This window comes from Gossypium raimondii, chromosome 1, assembly GCF_025698545.1.
Source record: "Gossypium raimondii isolate GPD5lz chromosome 1, ASM2569854v1, whole genome shotgun sequence".
NCBI classification, from domain to species: Eukaryota; Viridiplantae; Streptophyta; class Magnoliopsida; order Malvales; family Malvaceae; genus Gossypium; species Gossypium raimondii.
Genome location: NC_068565.1, coordinates 16,222,656 through 16,241,626, shown reverse-complemented (window position 1 = coordinate 16,241,626; position 18,971 = coordinate 16,222,656). Strand labels below are relative to the sequence as shown.

Below are 18,971 nucleotides of genomic sequence, written 5' to 3'. Positions count from 1 at the left end.
TGAGATGGCACAAAGACCAAGACTTTTAGCAACTTTACGAGCAATCAATGAAGGAAAAAAATTGATCTGAATTATAACTCAAGAATTACATTCCAATCATGTGATTTCCCAATCAATAATCCGATGCTATACATTCAATCTAAAATATTAAGAAAACCCTAAAAACTTAATCTATGATTAATAAAATAAATAAATTCAAAAGATCTACTATCTTTATAATGGAAACATTAAATGCATATACTCTTAAGAACGGATTAATATAAAAATATTCATTCTCAATGATTCAACTTGACAAGGTTTTGATACCACTTGTTAGAACTGTAAAATGATATTTGATATAAAACATAACAAACCATATACCAGGATTTGTCACGTAAAATCATCAAGAATAAATCAACAACAAAGCTAGATGCAAAAGCGTACCTGAATTCATCCAATTCTTGAAATCTTCAGATTTTATGGTTTTGATCTTCCAAATTAGCACATAAGTAATCTAGAGAATGTGACTCTCTCTTTTCTAAAGATGGGATATTAGAAAGGTTAACCTATGTATAATTTGGGGAACATAACCCTAATATATAAGTTTTGTACATTAACTCCAACATTAATTAGAAATTAATTACTAAAGTAGCTACACATATTTGGCCTATACTTTATTTAATAACTAAAGCCCAATAAACCTTAACCAAATTATATCACGTTTAATTTAGGTTAACATTTTATGATAGTAAATAATAACATGTTGATAGTAAGCTAATTTTGTGTGTTTAATGTACTTATTTGTGGTCAAATTTTGAATAGAATGCTACTAAGCTTGTGATTTATTGTTTTAATTTTGTCAGGATGCAATTGGAATACCAATATTCAAATAAATGAGCAAATTGGAACGAAAAGCCATAAAAGGGGCCAAATTGAAAAGTTGCAAAATTAGTGGCTGATTAAATCTGATTGTGAATTTCTCAGACTCTATGAATAGAAAAAAAAATCTAATTTTAGTTAGTTGTTAGGCATAATCTTTGGAGGAATCATACTAAATTTGGCATATGAAAAGTGTATAAATACCTTGTAATGGTGGCTTGGAAAGGACACACTAGAAGAGAATTAAACAACAACTCCTATCTTTTATCTTTCACGCATTAGTAGCTATTCCAGTTTATTGTATTTTTTTCCATTTTCTTATCTTTTTATTCAATTACGTTTTAACTCATTTCTCCTTTTCACCTATCACCATTACGTTCAAATCCACTTTTAAACCCCAATTGAGAATGATTAATTTCATGCTCAACTAAACCCAATTTAACCTTAGGTCGATTATCATTTCTATCAAAATTCGTGAGATATAAACCCACACTAGTCCTTACAACACGATATTCATAATCTCTTTGGTATATAGGATAGTCACATTCATCCCTTAAAGTTATTCCAATTTCAGTTCAAAGTGCATATTGGAAGGGAGTTGTTTTGGCGTACAGTTGGGAAAATGAGTTGGTCTTCTGCCGTATTTGAGTTCCCGCAAACAAATTGGTGTGTCCAATTGGAAAAAGCTAGCAGGGTTCCGTTAAGGCAGAAATGATCGGATTTAAATAACCCACGTGGTTGAGGCTGTTAATTTGAGTTGGGATTTTCTAGATCCCAAGACTGTCGAGATCTTAAATTTCAGACGTGTTAAGCGGTTAGATAATCGATAAGGGTTGGTTAGCAGATCGTATCGAAACCAACTACATAAGGAATAGTTTACGGTTGAGGCGTCCTTGATCGCTATAACCAACTTATTGTTAAAAAGAACGAAATCTATTTTCAAAGATCGATTCGAGTTCGAAGTGTACCGAGGCTAAGGTTAAGCATTCACACGTTGATTTACCAATTTAAAATTATTTGATTTTATTTTTCAACCTTTATTCTATTATTATTTCATTTTATTTTATACTTTTTTTCCTTTGTCAACTAATTTCTCCCTTTATTTATTTTTTCAACTCTACATGTACAGGTCGTGTGCCTAGACTTAAGAATTTGGTAACGTAAATAGGGGAATTAGGAATCTCAGTCCCTGTATAATTCAATTAAAGCGTAGGAAATTATATTTGGTGGTTTGGACACCTATCAAATTTTGGCGTCATTGATGGGGATTGAAAATAATTCTAATTTTAATTTATTTTACTTCTGACTAGGTCAGAACCAAGGACCTTAGAGTTTGAACAAGAAATTGAGAAGTTACTTCTTTCCAGCAGCTAAGACAATCGAATTAAGGAGAGATATTGTCGAAATAATACAAAATGAGACCGAATCACTCTATGACTACTAGGAGAGATAAAAGAAGTTGTGTGCAAGTTCCCCACAACATGGCATAACTGAACAATCACTTCAATATTTCTATGAGAGGTTACTCCCTATGAAAATGAAGATGATTAACATCACTAGTGGAGGAGCACTTGTTAACATGACTCCCCAAAGAGCAAGGGAATTGATTTAAACCATGGCTGCGAATTCCCAACAATTCTGACCAACTACAAAACCTATGAGACGGGTTCATTGGCTAAGTGCTCCATCCTTAGAAGATAAAATTGACAAGCTCACTAATATAGTTCAAAATTTACTTGCAGGAAAAACAAACCCAACTCGGTTATGTGAGATTTATGCCATGCCTGATCATCCAATATATTTGTTTCCTATTTTACACGAGGATACAACAACACAAGTAAATGTCATTGGTCACTTCTCAAGACCATTATCATTCACATGGAATCACCCAAATCTAAGCTATGGATCAAATCCTAAGTACAACCAATCATATCAGCCAAGGCCACCTCTGACTAAACAATTTCAACCCCCAAAGTCATCCATTGAAACCATAGTGGAGAAGTTAGCTGTCAGTACCGAAAACTTCCAACAAAATATAGAAATACACTAACAGGAATTAGATATGCAAATAAGCTTGCACTTACGGTCAGCCGGTTGGAATCCCAAGGGAAGTGGCCATCTCAAAAAAAGCTGAATCCACAACAAAATAAAAATGCTATAACCATAAAAGATGGAACTATTTTGGAGCCAATATCTAACATGATTCGTGATCATGACACTGAACAGGGAGTACAGAAACTTGACCTAACAGCTACCATGAAGTCAGCACCGCATAAACCATTCGTGGTACCACCCTCATCTCCTAGAAGGCTCGCCAAATGTAGAAAGGAGAAAGAAGAGAAAGAGATCTTAGAGACGTTTCAAAAGGTGGAAATTAATATCCCCTTACTCAACAAAGAGGTTTTACGTTATGTGAAATTTCTAAAAGAATTGTGCACTGGAAAGAAAAGGCTCTTAGGTAACGAGATGGCCAATGTAGGAGAAAATGTCTTTGCATTTTTACAAAAGAAAATCTTGCCTAAGGGTTAATACCAAGGTATGTTTTCTATATCCTGCAAAATTGGTAATATTGGCATTAAAAAATCTATGTGTGATTTAGGTGCATCTATTAACATTATGTCATTATGTATTTATAAATTGCTAAACATGAGTCCTTTGAAAGAAACAAGGGTGATCATTCAGTTAGCAGATAGTCAGTGGTGTATCCAGAAGAAGTCATCGTCAAGGTAAATGTACTAATTTTTCCTACAGATTTTTACATCATTGACATGGAGGATGACAACTCAAAAAATTCCTTTGATATTCTACTCGAGATACCAGTTTTAAGCACCACACGTGCAAAAATTGATGTTCGAAGTGGAACACTAACTATGGAATTTGACAGTGAAGTGGTCAAGTTCAATGTTGACAAAGCGATGGGTCACCTCAATATAATGACAAATGTCTCTAGTATCGATATTATTGAACCCTTGATAACATTACATTTTGAATATAATGAATGAGATGAATTACAAATTGTACTTTGTAGGAGTTTAGATCTCGACGCTATGGAAAAACTAGAAGAATCGATGACGATCGAAGAACCAATTAGTGAAGCTGTTATTTTCATGGAGGCACTAAAGTTTTCCAGAAGTTAAACTAAACTTTTGCCTTCCATTTTGTAGGCTTCAGAATTGGAGCTCAAACCGTTACTGAAACTTTTAAAATATGCCTTTTTGGGCGATGTAAACACTTTACCGGTAATAGTTTCAAGTAAACTTTCGAGACTAGAAGAAGAGAACTTGGTTCAGTTCTTGAGGGACTATAAAGGGACGATTGGATGGACGATTATCAATCTAAAAGGTTTAAGCGCCTCAACCTATATGCATAGGATTCTGATTGAAGAGAATGTAAACTCGAAAAGGGAAACTCCAAGACGCCTTAATCCAAAAATGATGGAGGTCATAAAAAAGGAAATTAAAAAATTGCTAGACGTCAGAATGATATACCCAAATTTCTGACAGTAAATGGGTTAGCCCAGATCATTTAGTGCCTAAAAAATCGGTGTGACTATAAATAAAAATTTAGCAGATGAATTGGTTCCCACTCGGGTCCAAAACTGGTGGAGAGTCTGTATAGATTATAGGAAGTTGAATGTTTTAACTCGAAAAGATCACTTTCGACTGCCTTTTATTGACCAAATGTTTGAACGTTTAGCTAGTCAATCTCACTATTGTTGTCTTGATGGTTGTTCAGTTTTTTTCAGATTCTAAAGGAACTGAAGGACTAGCAAAAGACGACATTCACGTGTCATTTTGGCATGTTCGCCTATAAACGGATATCGTTTGGACTCTGCAATACGTCGGCCACGTTTCAAAGGTGCATGGTAAGCATATTTTTTGACAATGTTGAGAAAATAATAGAGGTATTTATGGATGACTTCACGGTGTATGGTAATTCTTACGATGAATGTCTGTCAAATCTCAGTAAGATACTAAAAATATGCCTAGAATTTAATCTTATTCTAAATTATCAAAAATGTCATTTTATGGTTGATAAGGGATTAATTTTATGACATATTGTCTCCGTTGAAGGGATTGTGTTTGATAAGGCCAAAACTAATGTTATTAACTCACTACCGTACCTCACGATAGCAAGGGAAATTCATTCTTTTCTTGGCTATACAGGTTTTTGCATACGTTTTATTAAGGATTTTTCAAAAATTTCACAACCACTATGTACAAAAAGATAAATAATTTGAATTCAATCAAGCATACAAGGACGCAATCGTTAAAGAATTTATGTAAGAGGTTACCTAGTGGTTGTAATAACCCAAATTTGCCCGGATCAAATCAGAAATAAATAAATAAAAATATATAAATAAAAACAAAAATTATTAAAAGTCCATTAGTCCATATTACAAACCCAAAATACATCAGACCCACTGAGCCCCAATATCACAACCCAAATTAACCCAACTAAAACCTAAGCTAAACTAGCCCAAATACCCGCAGCCCAAAACAAGAGAATCAGAAGCAGTGAACCCCTAGGGTTTCTAGAATGCCTCCAACGCCGCAGCAGCTCCTCTCGTCCGCACGTGCCAGGCCTCTGCATTCACGCGAGCCTCCGTACGCATGCGCCCGTCACTGTACGACCGTACCTGCACACAAACAAACAAGCAGGAACGAACGAAAATAGTAGAGAAAAAATAGATGGATTTTTATTTATTTTTCTTTTCTTTTTGATTCGGCTATATAAGGCTGATTCCAACGCTGTAAAAGGACCCTTTTTTCACGGAGATATTGAATAAAAAAATTAAAACAAAAGATTTGAGAGATATATTCATTTTTGTTCTTCTTTTCATTTTTTTCACTATTTTATTTCTCTTTTTGCTTCTTTGTTGCGGACACACACAATATCAATATACAAAAAAGAATCAAAAAGCAATAGACTGAGTTTTGGAAGGTGTTCTTTCCTTCTTCTTTTTTCTCTGCGTTTTTTTCTTTTTCTGTTTTTTTATTATTCGTGTAAAAAAAGAAAGAGGAGTTAAAGGGTCGAGAGTTTACCTGTTATCTGAACGACGTTTACTCCACTACAATCGGAGCCAGACGAGCGTTCGGAGAGCCTCTAAGCGGCCAGTTTGCGAAAAGACGCAGAGAGAGTTTTTCTCTCTTTTCTTTAGTTTTTTTTAGATTAGGAAAACGGCTGATAGTTTTAGGGTTTTTCTCTGGCATTTATTAATGTACAAAACGGTGTCGTTTAAAGCCTGTGTTAGTAGCTTTAAAACGACACCGTTTAAAGAAGAGACCCGATGATCCGACTTGACCCGGGGAGGATCCGCGCATCTATGGATTAAAGGGGAATTTTCGTTCATGGTCATTTACTTTTGTAACGCGCACAAATTGATCCTTTTATTCTTTTTAAATTTGGCCATACATTTTATGTTTCATTCTAATTCAATCCGAATTAAGACGTGGCATTTTTAGGGAAGGGAATATTTCCCTTTTGGTCCCTCATATTGCGCGCGTGTAACTATTCGACCCTCTAACCCTGTCCAATTTTGATTTCTTCCCTTTAACTTACGTTTTAACTTCAGTTTAGTTCTTATTAGTTTAATATGCGTGACTTTCTTTAAATTTCATTTAAATACTTATAATTTTCTTAAAATATTTAATTCTTTTTTAAATCATATATCATTTTAATAACATACTTAATATTACTTTAACTTTATAATTAATATCATTTAAATTTATTGCTTTATTATCATTTTAAGTTTTCATGTAAATTTCTATTTTTATTTTTATGTATTATTACTATTATGTTTTACTTCATATGTATTACCTAGGTAAAACTAATATGTGTATATTATTTGCTTCAAATTTATCTCAAATACTATTATTCAACATTTTTCATTCCATTTGAATCTATATTATATTCATGTATATAATTTATTTTTAAAACTTTTGTACATAGGATTTATAAATTAAAATTTCTCCTTTGCTATTTTTAGTGTATCTTTAAAATTTTGGACAATAATTCATTTGATGTTTGACCGTTGATATTGGCATTTACATAATATATGATTGAAATTTTGGTTGTTATGCTTGTTTGTATTTGTTTGTTAATTGTTTGTTATTCATTGGTGTACACTTTATTTTCGAATTATCCTTTTTGCGTTGTACATAAACATTCAATCACATTACATTTGTTTTAAAGATTATGCTTCATTAAAGGATTAAAACCATTTTATTCCGTAAACTTTCAAATACTTGGTGTTCACGATTTTCGAGAGAATGACGCCCTAACTTACTGGGCTTCAATTCTTTTCTCTAAATTTAGATAGTCGAGTATCCCTTTTTTATAAAATCGTACAAATTCTAAATAAAAAGGTTCTCTTTTGGGATTTCAAAATGTTGGATCCTAACTTACTGGATATGACATTTTGCTACCTCAAGTTAAAGATCTTTAAAAAATAATAAAGGCAATATTCGGTATTTAGGAATTTTGGGAAATTGAACCTTAACTTACTGGGTTTGATTTTTCATTCGACCCGAATAACCAAATATCCTTCTCAAAATGCATAGGTTTTAAAAGTTAAAAGATAAACTTAATTTTAAAGAATAAAAATGTTGCGCCCTAACTCACTGAGTGCGACATTTTATTTCTTTGAAATGAGAGTCTTATTATTTAATTCAATTTATTCAAGTCAAAAGGACCGTATTTTTAAAATCTTTTCAAAATTTCGACACTAAGACATTAAACAATCAAATTGGTACCAATTTTGGGTGTTACGAGGGTGCTAACCCTTCCTCGTGCGTAACCGACTCCCGAACCTATTTTCTCAAAATTCGTAGACCTAAAATTGTTTTCAAGGTGATCCGATCACACCTCAATAAAAGATCGGTGATGACTCCCATTTCCATTTTTAAAATCGATACCCATTTTTCAAATTTCAAAAAAGTGGTTTCGACAGTGGTCATGAAGTTAAAATAAGAAATCACAAGGTTAGTAGCATTCTATTCAAAATTTGACCACAAATAAGTACATTAAACACACAAAATTAGCTTGCTATCAAATCCCCCTGCTTAGCCGATGTTTGTCCTCAAGCATGTTGTGTATTTCCATACTGGAAATCATTCGACAATTTTTCTGAAATCAAGTCTCCTTCCACAGCCAAGCGTAATGCAAACAATTTAGATGAAGCAAGAATAAGCAATTGCTAGGTTTAACCAACAAGCATTTTATAAAATTTCTAACATTATGCAAAATTCAACTACTTCACTAAATTAGAGCTTAATCAAACTTGCGAGGGAATCATACTCAATCAATTTTTTCCACAATTTTGGGACGTAGTTGAATCTTTTTACGCAAAATGAGATGACAACCTAAGCACCTCAATCTGGTTACTCAATTTGACATGTCTCCAATTAGTTTATTTCTCTTTACTTATTGCAACTCGGTTAGTGAAATATTACAAGTTTCGATTTGTCACTTGAATCTTTTGACGCGAAATGAGATAACAACTCAAGCACCTCATCCTCGTTACTCAATTTGGTCACATTTCTGAAATCTTTACTCATAACTAAGGCATTAACAGAGTTGTCGAAACCATTTTTTGAAAAACGGAGATCGACTTTGAAAATGAAAATGGAGTCGCCACCAATCTTTTTTCGAGGTGTGATCGGGTCACCTTAAGATTTTATTAAAACATAATGATTTATTAAAATAATGATTTTGGTCGTCGAATTTTGAGAAAATAGATTCGGAAGTCGGTTATGCATGAGGAAGGGTTAGCAGCCTCGCAACGCCTAAAATTTGGTACCGAATTGATTATTTAATGTCTTAGTGCTGAAAATTTGAAATGATTTTAAAATACGATCCCTTGATAAGAAAACCTAAATAATCGAATTGGATGATAAGACATACCCATTTCAAAGAAATAAATTGTCACACTCAATGAGTTAGGGTGCAACAGTTCAATCTTCTAAATTAGGTTGGTCTTTTCAAATTTTAAAAAATCATGCATTTTGAAAAGGATATTTGGTTATTTGAGTCAATCGAGAAATCAGAATCCAGTGAGTTAGGGTTCAATTTCTCGACATTTCTAAACACCGAATATTGCCTTTATTTTTAAAATCCTTAACTCGAGATAACAAAATGTCATATCTAATAAGTTAGTATCCAACATTTTGAAATCCTGAAAGCTTTATTTAGAAATTGCATAATTTTATTGTAAAATAAATACTTGGCTATTTGAATTCAACGAGAAGAATCGAAGCCCAGTAAGTTAGGGCACAATTCTCTCAAGAATAACGAACACCGAGCATTTTTGACAATTTCCGAAATAAAATGATTTTAATGCTTTTGTGAAACACCCTTTTTTAAAGATTTCAAAAATAATATTAAAGCAACTATATATATCTTAGAAATGCCTAGTTTAATGGGTTATATATGAAAGAATAATAATATTATATGAAGAATATTATCAAGTACATATAATATATAATATATAATATATGCAAAAGATGAATTTCGAAATATGATAAAATATCAAAACCCACACAAATCGAATCAAAATTTCACAAGATGTACATAGTATAACCAATAACGAATTAAATGACAACAAGCCAAGCTTGAAAACCAAAGAAAATGATAGATTTAAAAATTTTAACGTATGATGAATTAAAAGTACTATTAATTTGAAACATTAAAACCATACTAAAAATAAGAATTAAATTTGTAAACATGAGAACTATTTTAAATTTAAAATTAAACTAGTAGAAGTTTAGCTAAAATCAAAATGAAATTAAAAGGAAAAAACAAAACTAGACAATAAATAATGGGATAAAAATTAATTTGTAGTAAAACCATATTGAACAGACAGCAAACACCAATAAAAAGGATTGAAGTTATATCTGATTAAAATCCGAGGGACTAAAAAAGCAAATAAACGCACAGGTCTGGGCATTCAAATCCTACAGTGAAAACGATGTCTCTTGACTAAGGACTTGGATGAAATCGCAGTTAAATGCACGGTACAAATTAAAAATGGAAGAAAACTGAATCGAAACAACACCCAAATGAAGGAGGGCACATAGTGCAAATAAGCCATAGGGCCTAAACGCGCGAATCCTTCCCTCGGGTCGGGTCACCACGCAAATCTGAGGCTTCTAAACGGCGTCGTTTTTAAAGCTACTGAGGCATGCTTAAAACGGCGCCGTTTCTTTCACATATGTAAACTAAAATAAACCTAAACAAATCAGCATCCTATCATTCTTCTAAAAAAAAAAAGAAACTGAAGAACCCTAAAGGTTCTCTGCGCCGTTCCATGCCCAGGCTAACCGAAGGCCATTCATCTTCCAACTGACTCCGATTGCGACGGAGTAGAAGGAAAGTCGGCAACCAGGTAAGCTTTGACCATCTAACTCCTATTTTCGTTTATTTTTGCACCGAATATAGAATAGATAAAAAAATCCAAAGAAAAAAATTGCAATCACCTTTCGAGTTTTTCTTTTTTCGATTTCTCTGATTTTTTTTTTGTATTCAATGTGTGTGTGTAACCGATTACAAAGGTTTCGCCTTTTGTTTTATAGGCCGAAAAAATAAACAAAAATGAAAAAATGAAAATACAATTTTTCTCCTTTCTGCTGCGTTGTTTGCTCTATTTGCAGGTACGGCGTATGGAGTCGGGGACGTGGCGTGTACGGTGGCCAACTGGAGGCGCGTGGTGGTGCTACATGCGTGGGAGTGGCTCGGCAGTGGCGCATCAGCCATTAGGGTTTTCGGCTTTTGTTTCTATGTTGGGTTTTGGGCTTCTGTAATCTGGCCGGGGTTTAGGCCTTTTTGGGCCAATTGGTTTGTAATCTGGACTGGACTATGTAAATGGACTTTGCCCTTTTATTGAATTTGGTTTTTTTTAGAGTTTATTGGGCCGAGTAATAATTGGGCCATTACAGGAGTAAATATATATTTTTAGGTAAAATTACTTAAATGATACTCAAGTATTTTTATTAGGCAAATTTAAAGAGCCAACAATTTTATGAAATGTTGGCTTAGCCATAATATTTTCAATTCTACAAAAAACTTGTCGATCAAAGTAAGTAATAAGCGTTATTCATGAATTACCCAATTATTTAAATTAACTAGGCATATGAATTGGAGGTTCAATTTTGAAACAAATTAAGAAGTAATCTTAGTATTCAAATTAACAAAGAAGAAATAGCATGACACGTGTAATTACTCTTATTATATATGTAATATCCATATTTTCCAACAACACTATCTAAAATTTATTAATTTCTTTGAAAATTGTAAAATCTCTTAGTTTTATGTGTAGATGAGAAATAAGGAAAATATCAAAATTACTTTTAATTATTTTAAGTAAAATTTTTAGTATTAATTAAAAATTCCTTCAGTTTTTTATTTAACTCATTAATAATGTAGTAAATTGTGGTGCATTGATGGTGCATAGGCTTCATGCACTACCCGTGCATCAAATATACTCCCTTATAATTATTATTATTTGGTCTATCGTTGTTTCTTTTTATTAATTTTGAGTTTTAAATTTTATTTTGAAAAAAATTGTTTTATTCTTTTTTATATTATTTAATAAAACTTCAAACTCTTTTTTTATAAATTTTTCGAAAAATAATTTTTTCAAATAATTAATAATTCTTATATGATGATTTTAAGAAAAATCTATATAATATTTTAAAATATATAGTTATTTTTATATCATAAAAATTAAAGTTAATTATAAAGTAAATATTAAATACATTCAAATGGATTTTTCTCTAACCCTAACTTTTCGAAGGTTGATAATTTAGAAGTTTACTGTTCATCAATCCCATAATGGACAAGCAAATGATCGATATTTTACTTGATAATTAAACTTCTGCTTTAATTGTTGTTCATGTTTTAAAAGTATCTACACTTTGTTAAAACTAATCAAATAATAGTATGTTATATTAAATCTAATAATTAGTTTGATAAATTTTAATGATCCAAAATAGTAGCTTATCCAATAAGACTTATTATGATAATTTTTATTGATTTATTATGATAATTCCAATAATGATAATTTTAAAGAATGCCCCCCACCCCCATAATTCAGTTGCAAAACCTTAATATTAGATTATTGACCTAGATCAACTTTTTTTAACTTTTATCTATTTTAAAGTTTTTGTAAGAGAGACCCCTTAAGTGAGTGCTGCTTAATACACTAGTTTGAGAAAAAAAAAGGAAAAAAAAAAAAAAAAGAAGCACGGAAGTAGAACCATTATTCTATTTTAAAGTTTTATAAGGTAGACGTAGTTAATTACATCTTATAAATCCCTAGTTGAAGCAGATGCACACCAATCTTAAAATAAAACTAAAAAGCATGAAAATGGCTGAAACTGAGCCCACCACATCGATGTAGACGCAACCAGCCGTTTGGTCAAAATAATCCGAGTTGTATCGATAGTGTGCCGGTGAGCGGCATTATTGCATAAAAGATTGGTTGACATCGACCCACGGCACCGCCCACAATCTTTGCTAAAAATGACAAAGTTGCTGAGTAGATTTTAAAGTTAAATTTGAATACAGAAATAACATGTGATGATTTTGACTCGAGTGTTTCGCTTTGCCTAAAGGAATGGAAATGTTTGTCGTAATCAACGTTGCTTATCTCTCTATCAAATGACCCTTAATCAAAAGGGGATGTTGGAAGGAATTGAAGAACCAGACGTAGTGGAGAGAGCATTATCATGTCTGTTGTATTCAATGGAATTCCGATTTCTAAAGACGGTGTCTTTTCACAATCGGTGATCATCATAATATTCAACAATAAATGGGTGAAGTTCACCCCTAATCAACAAGTTCAAAGGTTTACCCCTAAACAACAAACCTAAAAGGTACAAAAGGCTAGAATCTAAACCCTTGGAATTAAAGCCGAAGCTGGTCAAATAATCTGCATGCCATATAGAGAAAATGCGACAAGAGGAAATCGAAGTCACAAATAGGGATGAACAAAATTCGATTCGAAAAATTTTAAAAAATTAAATTTCGAGTTAATCGAATCGAGTTATTCAAATTCGTGTCAAGTTGAATTTTACAATTCAAACAATTTTAATAATTCGAATAACAGATTAGTGTACATACTCATTTGATCCCTATCAATTTTAAAAATCAGCAAATTAATCACTCTCAAAAAAATTACAAAAAATTAAAATATTTTTTAAAATTCAAAATATTTATAAAATTCTATAATTTATATTTTTTAGAAATATATATATAAATTCTAAAAATATAAAGAAAGTTAAAAATTTTAAAATTTTCTAAAATAATAATTTTGGGACCTAAATAAGTTAATTAATGATTCAAGTTTATCATACTAAAGTATCTTATTTTCTATTATTTTGTTTCGAAAAAGTTTTGAAATATATATAATTTTAAATTTATGTGCTCTAACATGGAATTAGTTATATTGTAACAAGATTTTAATTCGACGTGTTTAGTATTTTTAATTTAACTCAAACAATTTCACTCAACTCAACTCGAAAAAATTTCAAATCAAGTTAAGATGATAAAATAGGACTTGCACTACACCAAAACAGGCTTTTAGCGGCGTTTTTAGCGGCGTTTGGATAAAAAACGCCGCTAAAGATTGATCATTAGCGGCGCTTTATGGAAAACGCCACTAAAAATAGGCATTAGCGGCGTTTTCCAGAAAGCGCTGCAAAAAATCTAAGCCCAACGACGCCGTTTTTTGAGCTTTCGGGGATTTAGCGGCGTTTTTAAGAAAGCGTCGCTAATGCTCAGGGCTTTAGCGGCGTTTTTGAGAAAGCGCCGCAAAAAAACCTAAGCCAAACGACACCGTTTTTTGAACTTTCGGGATTTAGCGGCTTTTTTAAGAAAGCGCCGCGAATGCTCAGGTCTTTAGCGGCGTTTTTGGTGAAGCGCCGCAAAAAAACCTAAGCCCAACGTAAACCGTTTTCTGAGCTTTCAGGGATTTAGCGGCGTTTTTAAGAAAGCGCCGCTAATGCTCAGGTCTTTAGCGGCGTTTTTGGGAAAGCGCCGCAAAAAAACCTAAGCCAAACGACGCCGTTTTCTGAGCTTTCGGGGATTTAGCGGCGCTTTTAAGAAAGCGCCGCTAATGCTCAGGGCTTTAGCGGCATTTTTGGGAAAGCGCCGCAAAAAAACCTAAGCCCAACGACACCGTTTTGTGAGCTTTCGAGGATTTTATGCGTTTTAAGAAAAGCCGCTAATGCTCAGGGCTTTAGCGGCGTTTTTGGGAAAGCGCCGCAGGGATTTAAAATAATTTAAAATATTTGTTAAAAATGGAAAAATTAAAATACTATTATTTAAAATAATTTTAAAGTTTTTTGGATACATTACTATTTTTTTAGTTTATATATTAAATAATTTCTTATATAATCGTAAAAGAGATAGTATTAATTTTAAAATATTGAATTTATTATCACTATAGTTTAGGGTATATGGTTTAGAGTTTAAGGTTTAGGTGTTACCATTTTAAGGTTTATGGATTATAGGTTTAGAGGTTATGGTTTATGGTTTAAAGGCTGGGGTTTAAGGTTTAAAGGTTATGTATTAATGGTTTATGGGTTTAGGGTTTTAGGGTTTAGATTAACTAGTGTTTTCTAATCTATATATTAACTAATTTCTTATATAATTGTAAAAGATATAATATTAATTTGGTTCTTCAAAATCGATATAAGCTATATCCAAGGATATCCCCATCTTATCCCATCCAGGTTCAGTATTTTTAGTGCTCGGTTCAGTTTTTTTATCCAGTTCAGTTTTTTGCTTGTTTTGCCTTGCCCCCTCCATGATCAAATAATTATATATGGATTTAGGGATTATAGTTAATTTAAGGGTTGGGATTTAAGGTTTAGGGGTTATGGGTTAAGAGTTAGTGATTTAGGGGTTAGGATTTAGGGATTCAAGGGTCAGGTTAGGGTTTAGATTAATTAGTTTTTTAATTTTTATATTAAATATGTTTTATATAATTGTAAAGAGATAATAATAATTTTAATATATTAAAATTATGAGTATAGTTTATATTATTTAAGAGATATATAATAGATAGACTTTATGTATATTGAATGGCTAATTTAGGGTTTAAAGTTTATTTGAGATTTATTAAATGATACAATTTTATACAATTAATTAATATTTTTATATTTTAAAATATTTGATATGGATATATAGGTAGTTATTTAATTTGGATAGGTCCAAATTATAAGAAAAAATACAAAAATAAAATGAAATAAAATGATATGGGTATATAGGTAATTATCTAATTTAGATAATTCTAACTTAATAATTAATTACAGTCATTTTATCATTTGTTTTGTTATTAAAATGTTATTTTGTTCAAAATAAAATAATTTTTTGCGGCGTTTTTATGTCAAACGCCGCAAAAGGTGAGCAATAGCGGTGTTTTATAAAAAACGCCACAAAAAATAATTTTATTTTAAAAAATAGCGAGATTTTTAGCATAGCAAAATAGTGTCGTTTTATTCTAAATGTAATAATTTTTTGCGGCGTTTTTATGTAAAACGCCGCAAAAGGTGAGCAATAGCGACGTTTTTATAAAAAACGCCACAAAAAATAATTTTATTTTAAAAAATAATGAGATTTTTAGCATAGCAAAACAGTGTCGTTTTATTCCAAATGAAATAATTTTTTGCGGCCATTTTATAAATTCCCCCGGGCGAAATCCTCATCTTCCCCCCTAAAATCCCTAATTTCCCCCCTTGAAACCCCCAACATTACAAACATACCGCCGTTTAAAACTTTTAACTCCATGCCCATTGCTATCTTTTCTTCCTCAACCCCAATTCTTAAACGCCCAAATTTGGGAAGCTATTTTTTCTTTCTCTGCAGAACTTTCCTGGTACACATTTTCGCTGGACGGGCATAATTTGGAAGACTCAAAGCAAAGCACTGCTGATATGTCTGTTTTCGTGAGTTTACTCAACCCTATTTTATAGCATGTAACAATAACCTGCTTTTAATGTAGGCTGTTTTGCTAGTACCTTGAGGACATATCCATTGCTAGTTTTAGTATAGTCTCGACTTTTAGGTTGCAAAGTCGATCAATCCTAGTAAATGAGTATAATTATAGAAATTATTTACTGTGCTTCTCGAGGTCGTTTATTTTAGGGATTTAGTTAATGATTTTTTTGACTGATTGTTTTTTTTAGGTGCAAAATCTTCTTCAACAAATGGTGAGTTATAACTGGACCCATTCTATAGTTGTTTGAATATATCTCAGTAATTGACAAATATTTCATTTGCAGCAATCCAGGTTTCAAACAATGTCGGAGTCCATCATCACAAAGAATATCCTTTTCGTATATTTATAGGGGGAATTTAATGAATTTGAAGTTTTTACTGTGCAATACCGAGCTTGGTTGAGATGCTATTAACCCTGAACCTTAATCTGTGGCAACCCCAAATCTAATATGCTAGATGATTTTTATTTTCTAAGATAATTTGTCCTAGCTTACATTCAATCTAGAAATACATTTCAACATTGTCTCTAGTTACTATGAATTGGGTTCATTTTTCTTCAATGTTTTAGGGTGATTTCGGTGTGGATTAGTTTTGGGTTTAGATGATTTCGATCTTAGCTTTCAGTTGTTTTTAATTTGGGTTCTGAGGTTTATTTATTGGGTGTGGTTTTAGATCATTAGGGACACAATTCACTTCAGAGTTATGTTAATTTGGTTTTGAGTTAAATTTTGTATGATCCAATTGAGTTGAGTTAAAAAAGGGTTTTCTGGGTTTTATAATTTGCTTCTTTTATAACTGCTTTTCTTTTTTTGTTCATTTATATTCTTATGTTTTCCATGTGTTTGTTTTAATGCCTGTTTGGTATTTCACATATATATATGTTTTGTTGGCTTTAAAGGTAAGAAGATCCTCATCATGGTGAGGGGCAAAGCACAAATGAGGCACATACAGAACGATACGAGCAGGCAAGTTACATTCTCAAAGCAAAAATAGCTTACTAAATATTTGCTTTAGTTACTTAGGTCGGCCAAGATTTTGTTGGCAGACAACCTTAGGTAAAGTCACCATTTAGCCATGTGCTCCTTTACTGCTCAATATCTATACTTCCATCAACTCTCTGAATGACACAAGATTAACTACAAAGGGTATATAACAGTTTCATCTTCATCAGTAATTGTTTTGATTATATTAGACAGAATCAAAACTTATATGAAATCAAATATTTTGCCTCATTGAATCCCCATCTCAAAAAAGCTTTTGTTTTTTATTCTTTTAAATTTTGTTGTTTTAAAATTGCAGGAACTTAGAGAAGCTTCGGCTAATATTGAACCAAAGCATCGAAACGACATTGCAGATTTAATAAATAGTTACAAAAGTTTATACCCAAAATGGGTTTTTAATCTCAGGTAATTTAAAACTCTTATTTACTTAATGGTGTAATTTTGAATTGCATTGGAAACTTTAATTTGTTAGAATTTGATCCCAAAAACTCCATGTTGCTAAAAGAGAATATATTTAAATACCTGGCTTCTTGCTTTTTTATAATTTTCGGTTCGAATGGTTTCTTGCTTTTCCACCACCCCCTAAATAAAATTGCCGATTCTCTTGTAAATAATTTAGAGAAATAATTAAAAGAAAAAAAGTAAACCCATATTTGCATAGGATTTTGGACCTTCACCTCTTCTCTTCTTATCGTTATTTTCAGCTGAAAAAGGCTTTTACATTAATCACCCTTGAAGTTACTTTTCTACAGGTAATAATAAATTTTCCTTTTTTTTCTGTCTGCTTATTGGGTTTCTTTTAATTCATTCCTTAACTGGTTCATGTTAATTTTTTTTAATTTTTTTGCGTATCTTCTTCGATTTTCTTCTGAATTTTGTTTGATCTAAGCTTATAATGGGGAGATACCCATATTCTATTTAGTCTTAAATTTTATGATTTCACTTCCTATAGAAAAATTAATGCATGTTTTGTCTTTCAATATAGGAAGTAGGTAAGCATGTGAGTTCAAACTATTTGGTAGATTTTTAATCAAATAGATTGAATTGCCAGGATTTATACTTTGCAATATATATATATATAGTTTTTTTATTTGTTCAATGTTCTAACTGAAATTTACGCCAATGAAAAACTTCTATATCTTTGACCAAGTCAATTTCTTTATTTCTCTTTAGGATTTTAGTGTGCTTAAAAACTTTATTTTTTTTTATGCTATTGAAGCATTGGATCATCTTTGCATGCTGCAGGAACAGGCTGCTTTGCTAACATGTTGAAATGTTGATTTTTGATAATTCCTTACATATTAAATATTGAAGTGTTGATATTCAAGCTAGTAATTTAACAGTAAGGTTTATTAATGTTATCCAATTAATTGGACTAACTTATCAGGTTTTGTAAATTAAAGGGATAAAATTCTTAATTAGACCTTTACTTATTTATTTTTATTCCAAAGTGTTACCTTGAAAGTTAGTATTGGTTTAATTTTCCAGTACTTATTGTGTGTATGTTTTGCTTTTATTTATTTGCAGATGTGGTTTTGTCTTCTAATGTATGAATCTGAAGTGCATTTCTATTCTTCTATTTGCAGTTAAGACTTGAAACTGAAGACAGAGCAAGGAGACTTCTAAGTAATGTGTCATTTTTGTTGAAACCAGGGGGTTATTTTTTCGGTATTACTCCTGAAAAAGTGATTGCCAAAAATTGTTGTTTCTGGATTTGTGTATTTTTTTTTCTTTTGGTTACTGCTGCACCTGTTTTTGGGAGGTGATTGTGTAAACATTTTAGTGTGATTTAGTTATTGTAATAATATTTTTAACATTGTTAAGTTTAATATTATTGTAGGAATATTTTGAATTATAATTCAATTATCAATTTATATCATATATTTTTCATTGAATTTGAAGTATAATTTAAATTTGCCGTTTTTGGTTGGATTTTATGCTACAAGAAGGATTGTATATCAATGAAAATCGGATGTTACAAATTTGCCAAAATTAGTGGCGTTTTTTAAGAAACGCCCTTAAAGAATCGTACTTTTAGCGGCGTTTGTGACAAAAGCACCGCTAAAGATCATGTTCTTTAGCGGCGTTTGTGGGTAAAGCGCCGCTAAAGGT

The 18,971-nt window shown here is 31.7% G+C and overlaps 1 protein-coding gene and 1 long non-coding RNA gene across 2 annotated transcripts; both read left to right on the top strand.

Moving 5' to 3' along the window:
• Window positions 1–15,587: 15,587 nt before the first annotated feature.
• On the top strand, window positions 15,588–16,818 carry LOC105784566 (uncharacterized; the record flags this gene model as incomplete). Its single annotated transcript, XM_052630928.1, has 3 exons — window positions 15,588–15,806; window positions 16,047–16,070; window positions 16,143–16,818. Coding segments are annotated over 3 exons (309 nt in total), but the record flags the coding sequence as incomplete, so codon positions are not given.
• A 334-nt stretch (window positions 16,819–17,152) lies between these two features.
• On the top strand, window positions 17,153–18,717 carry LOC128041858 (uncharacterized). Its single transcript, XR_008196782.1, has 3 exons — window positions 17,153–17,264; window positions 17,564–17,611; window positions 18,446–18,717. It is a non-coding gene; the product is annotated as an uncharacterized LOC128041858 (long non-coding RNA).
• The last annotated feature ends 254 nt before the right edge of the window (window positions 18,718–18,971 follow it).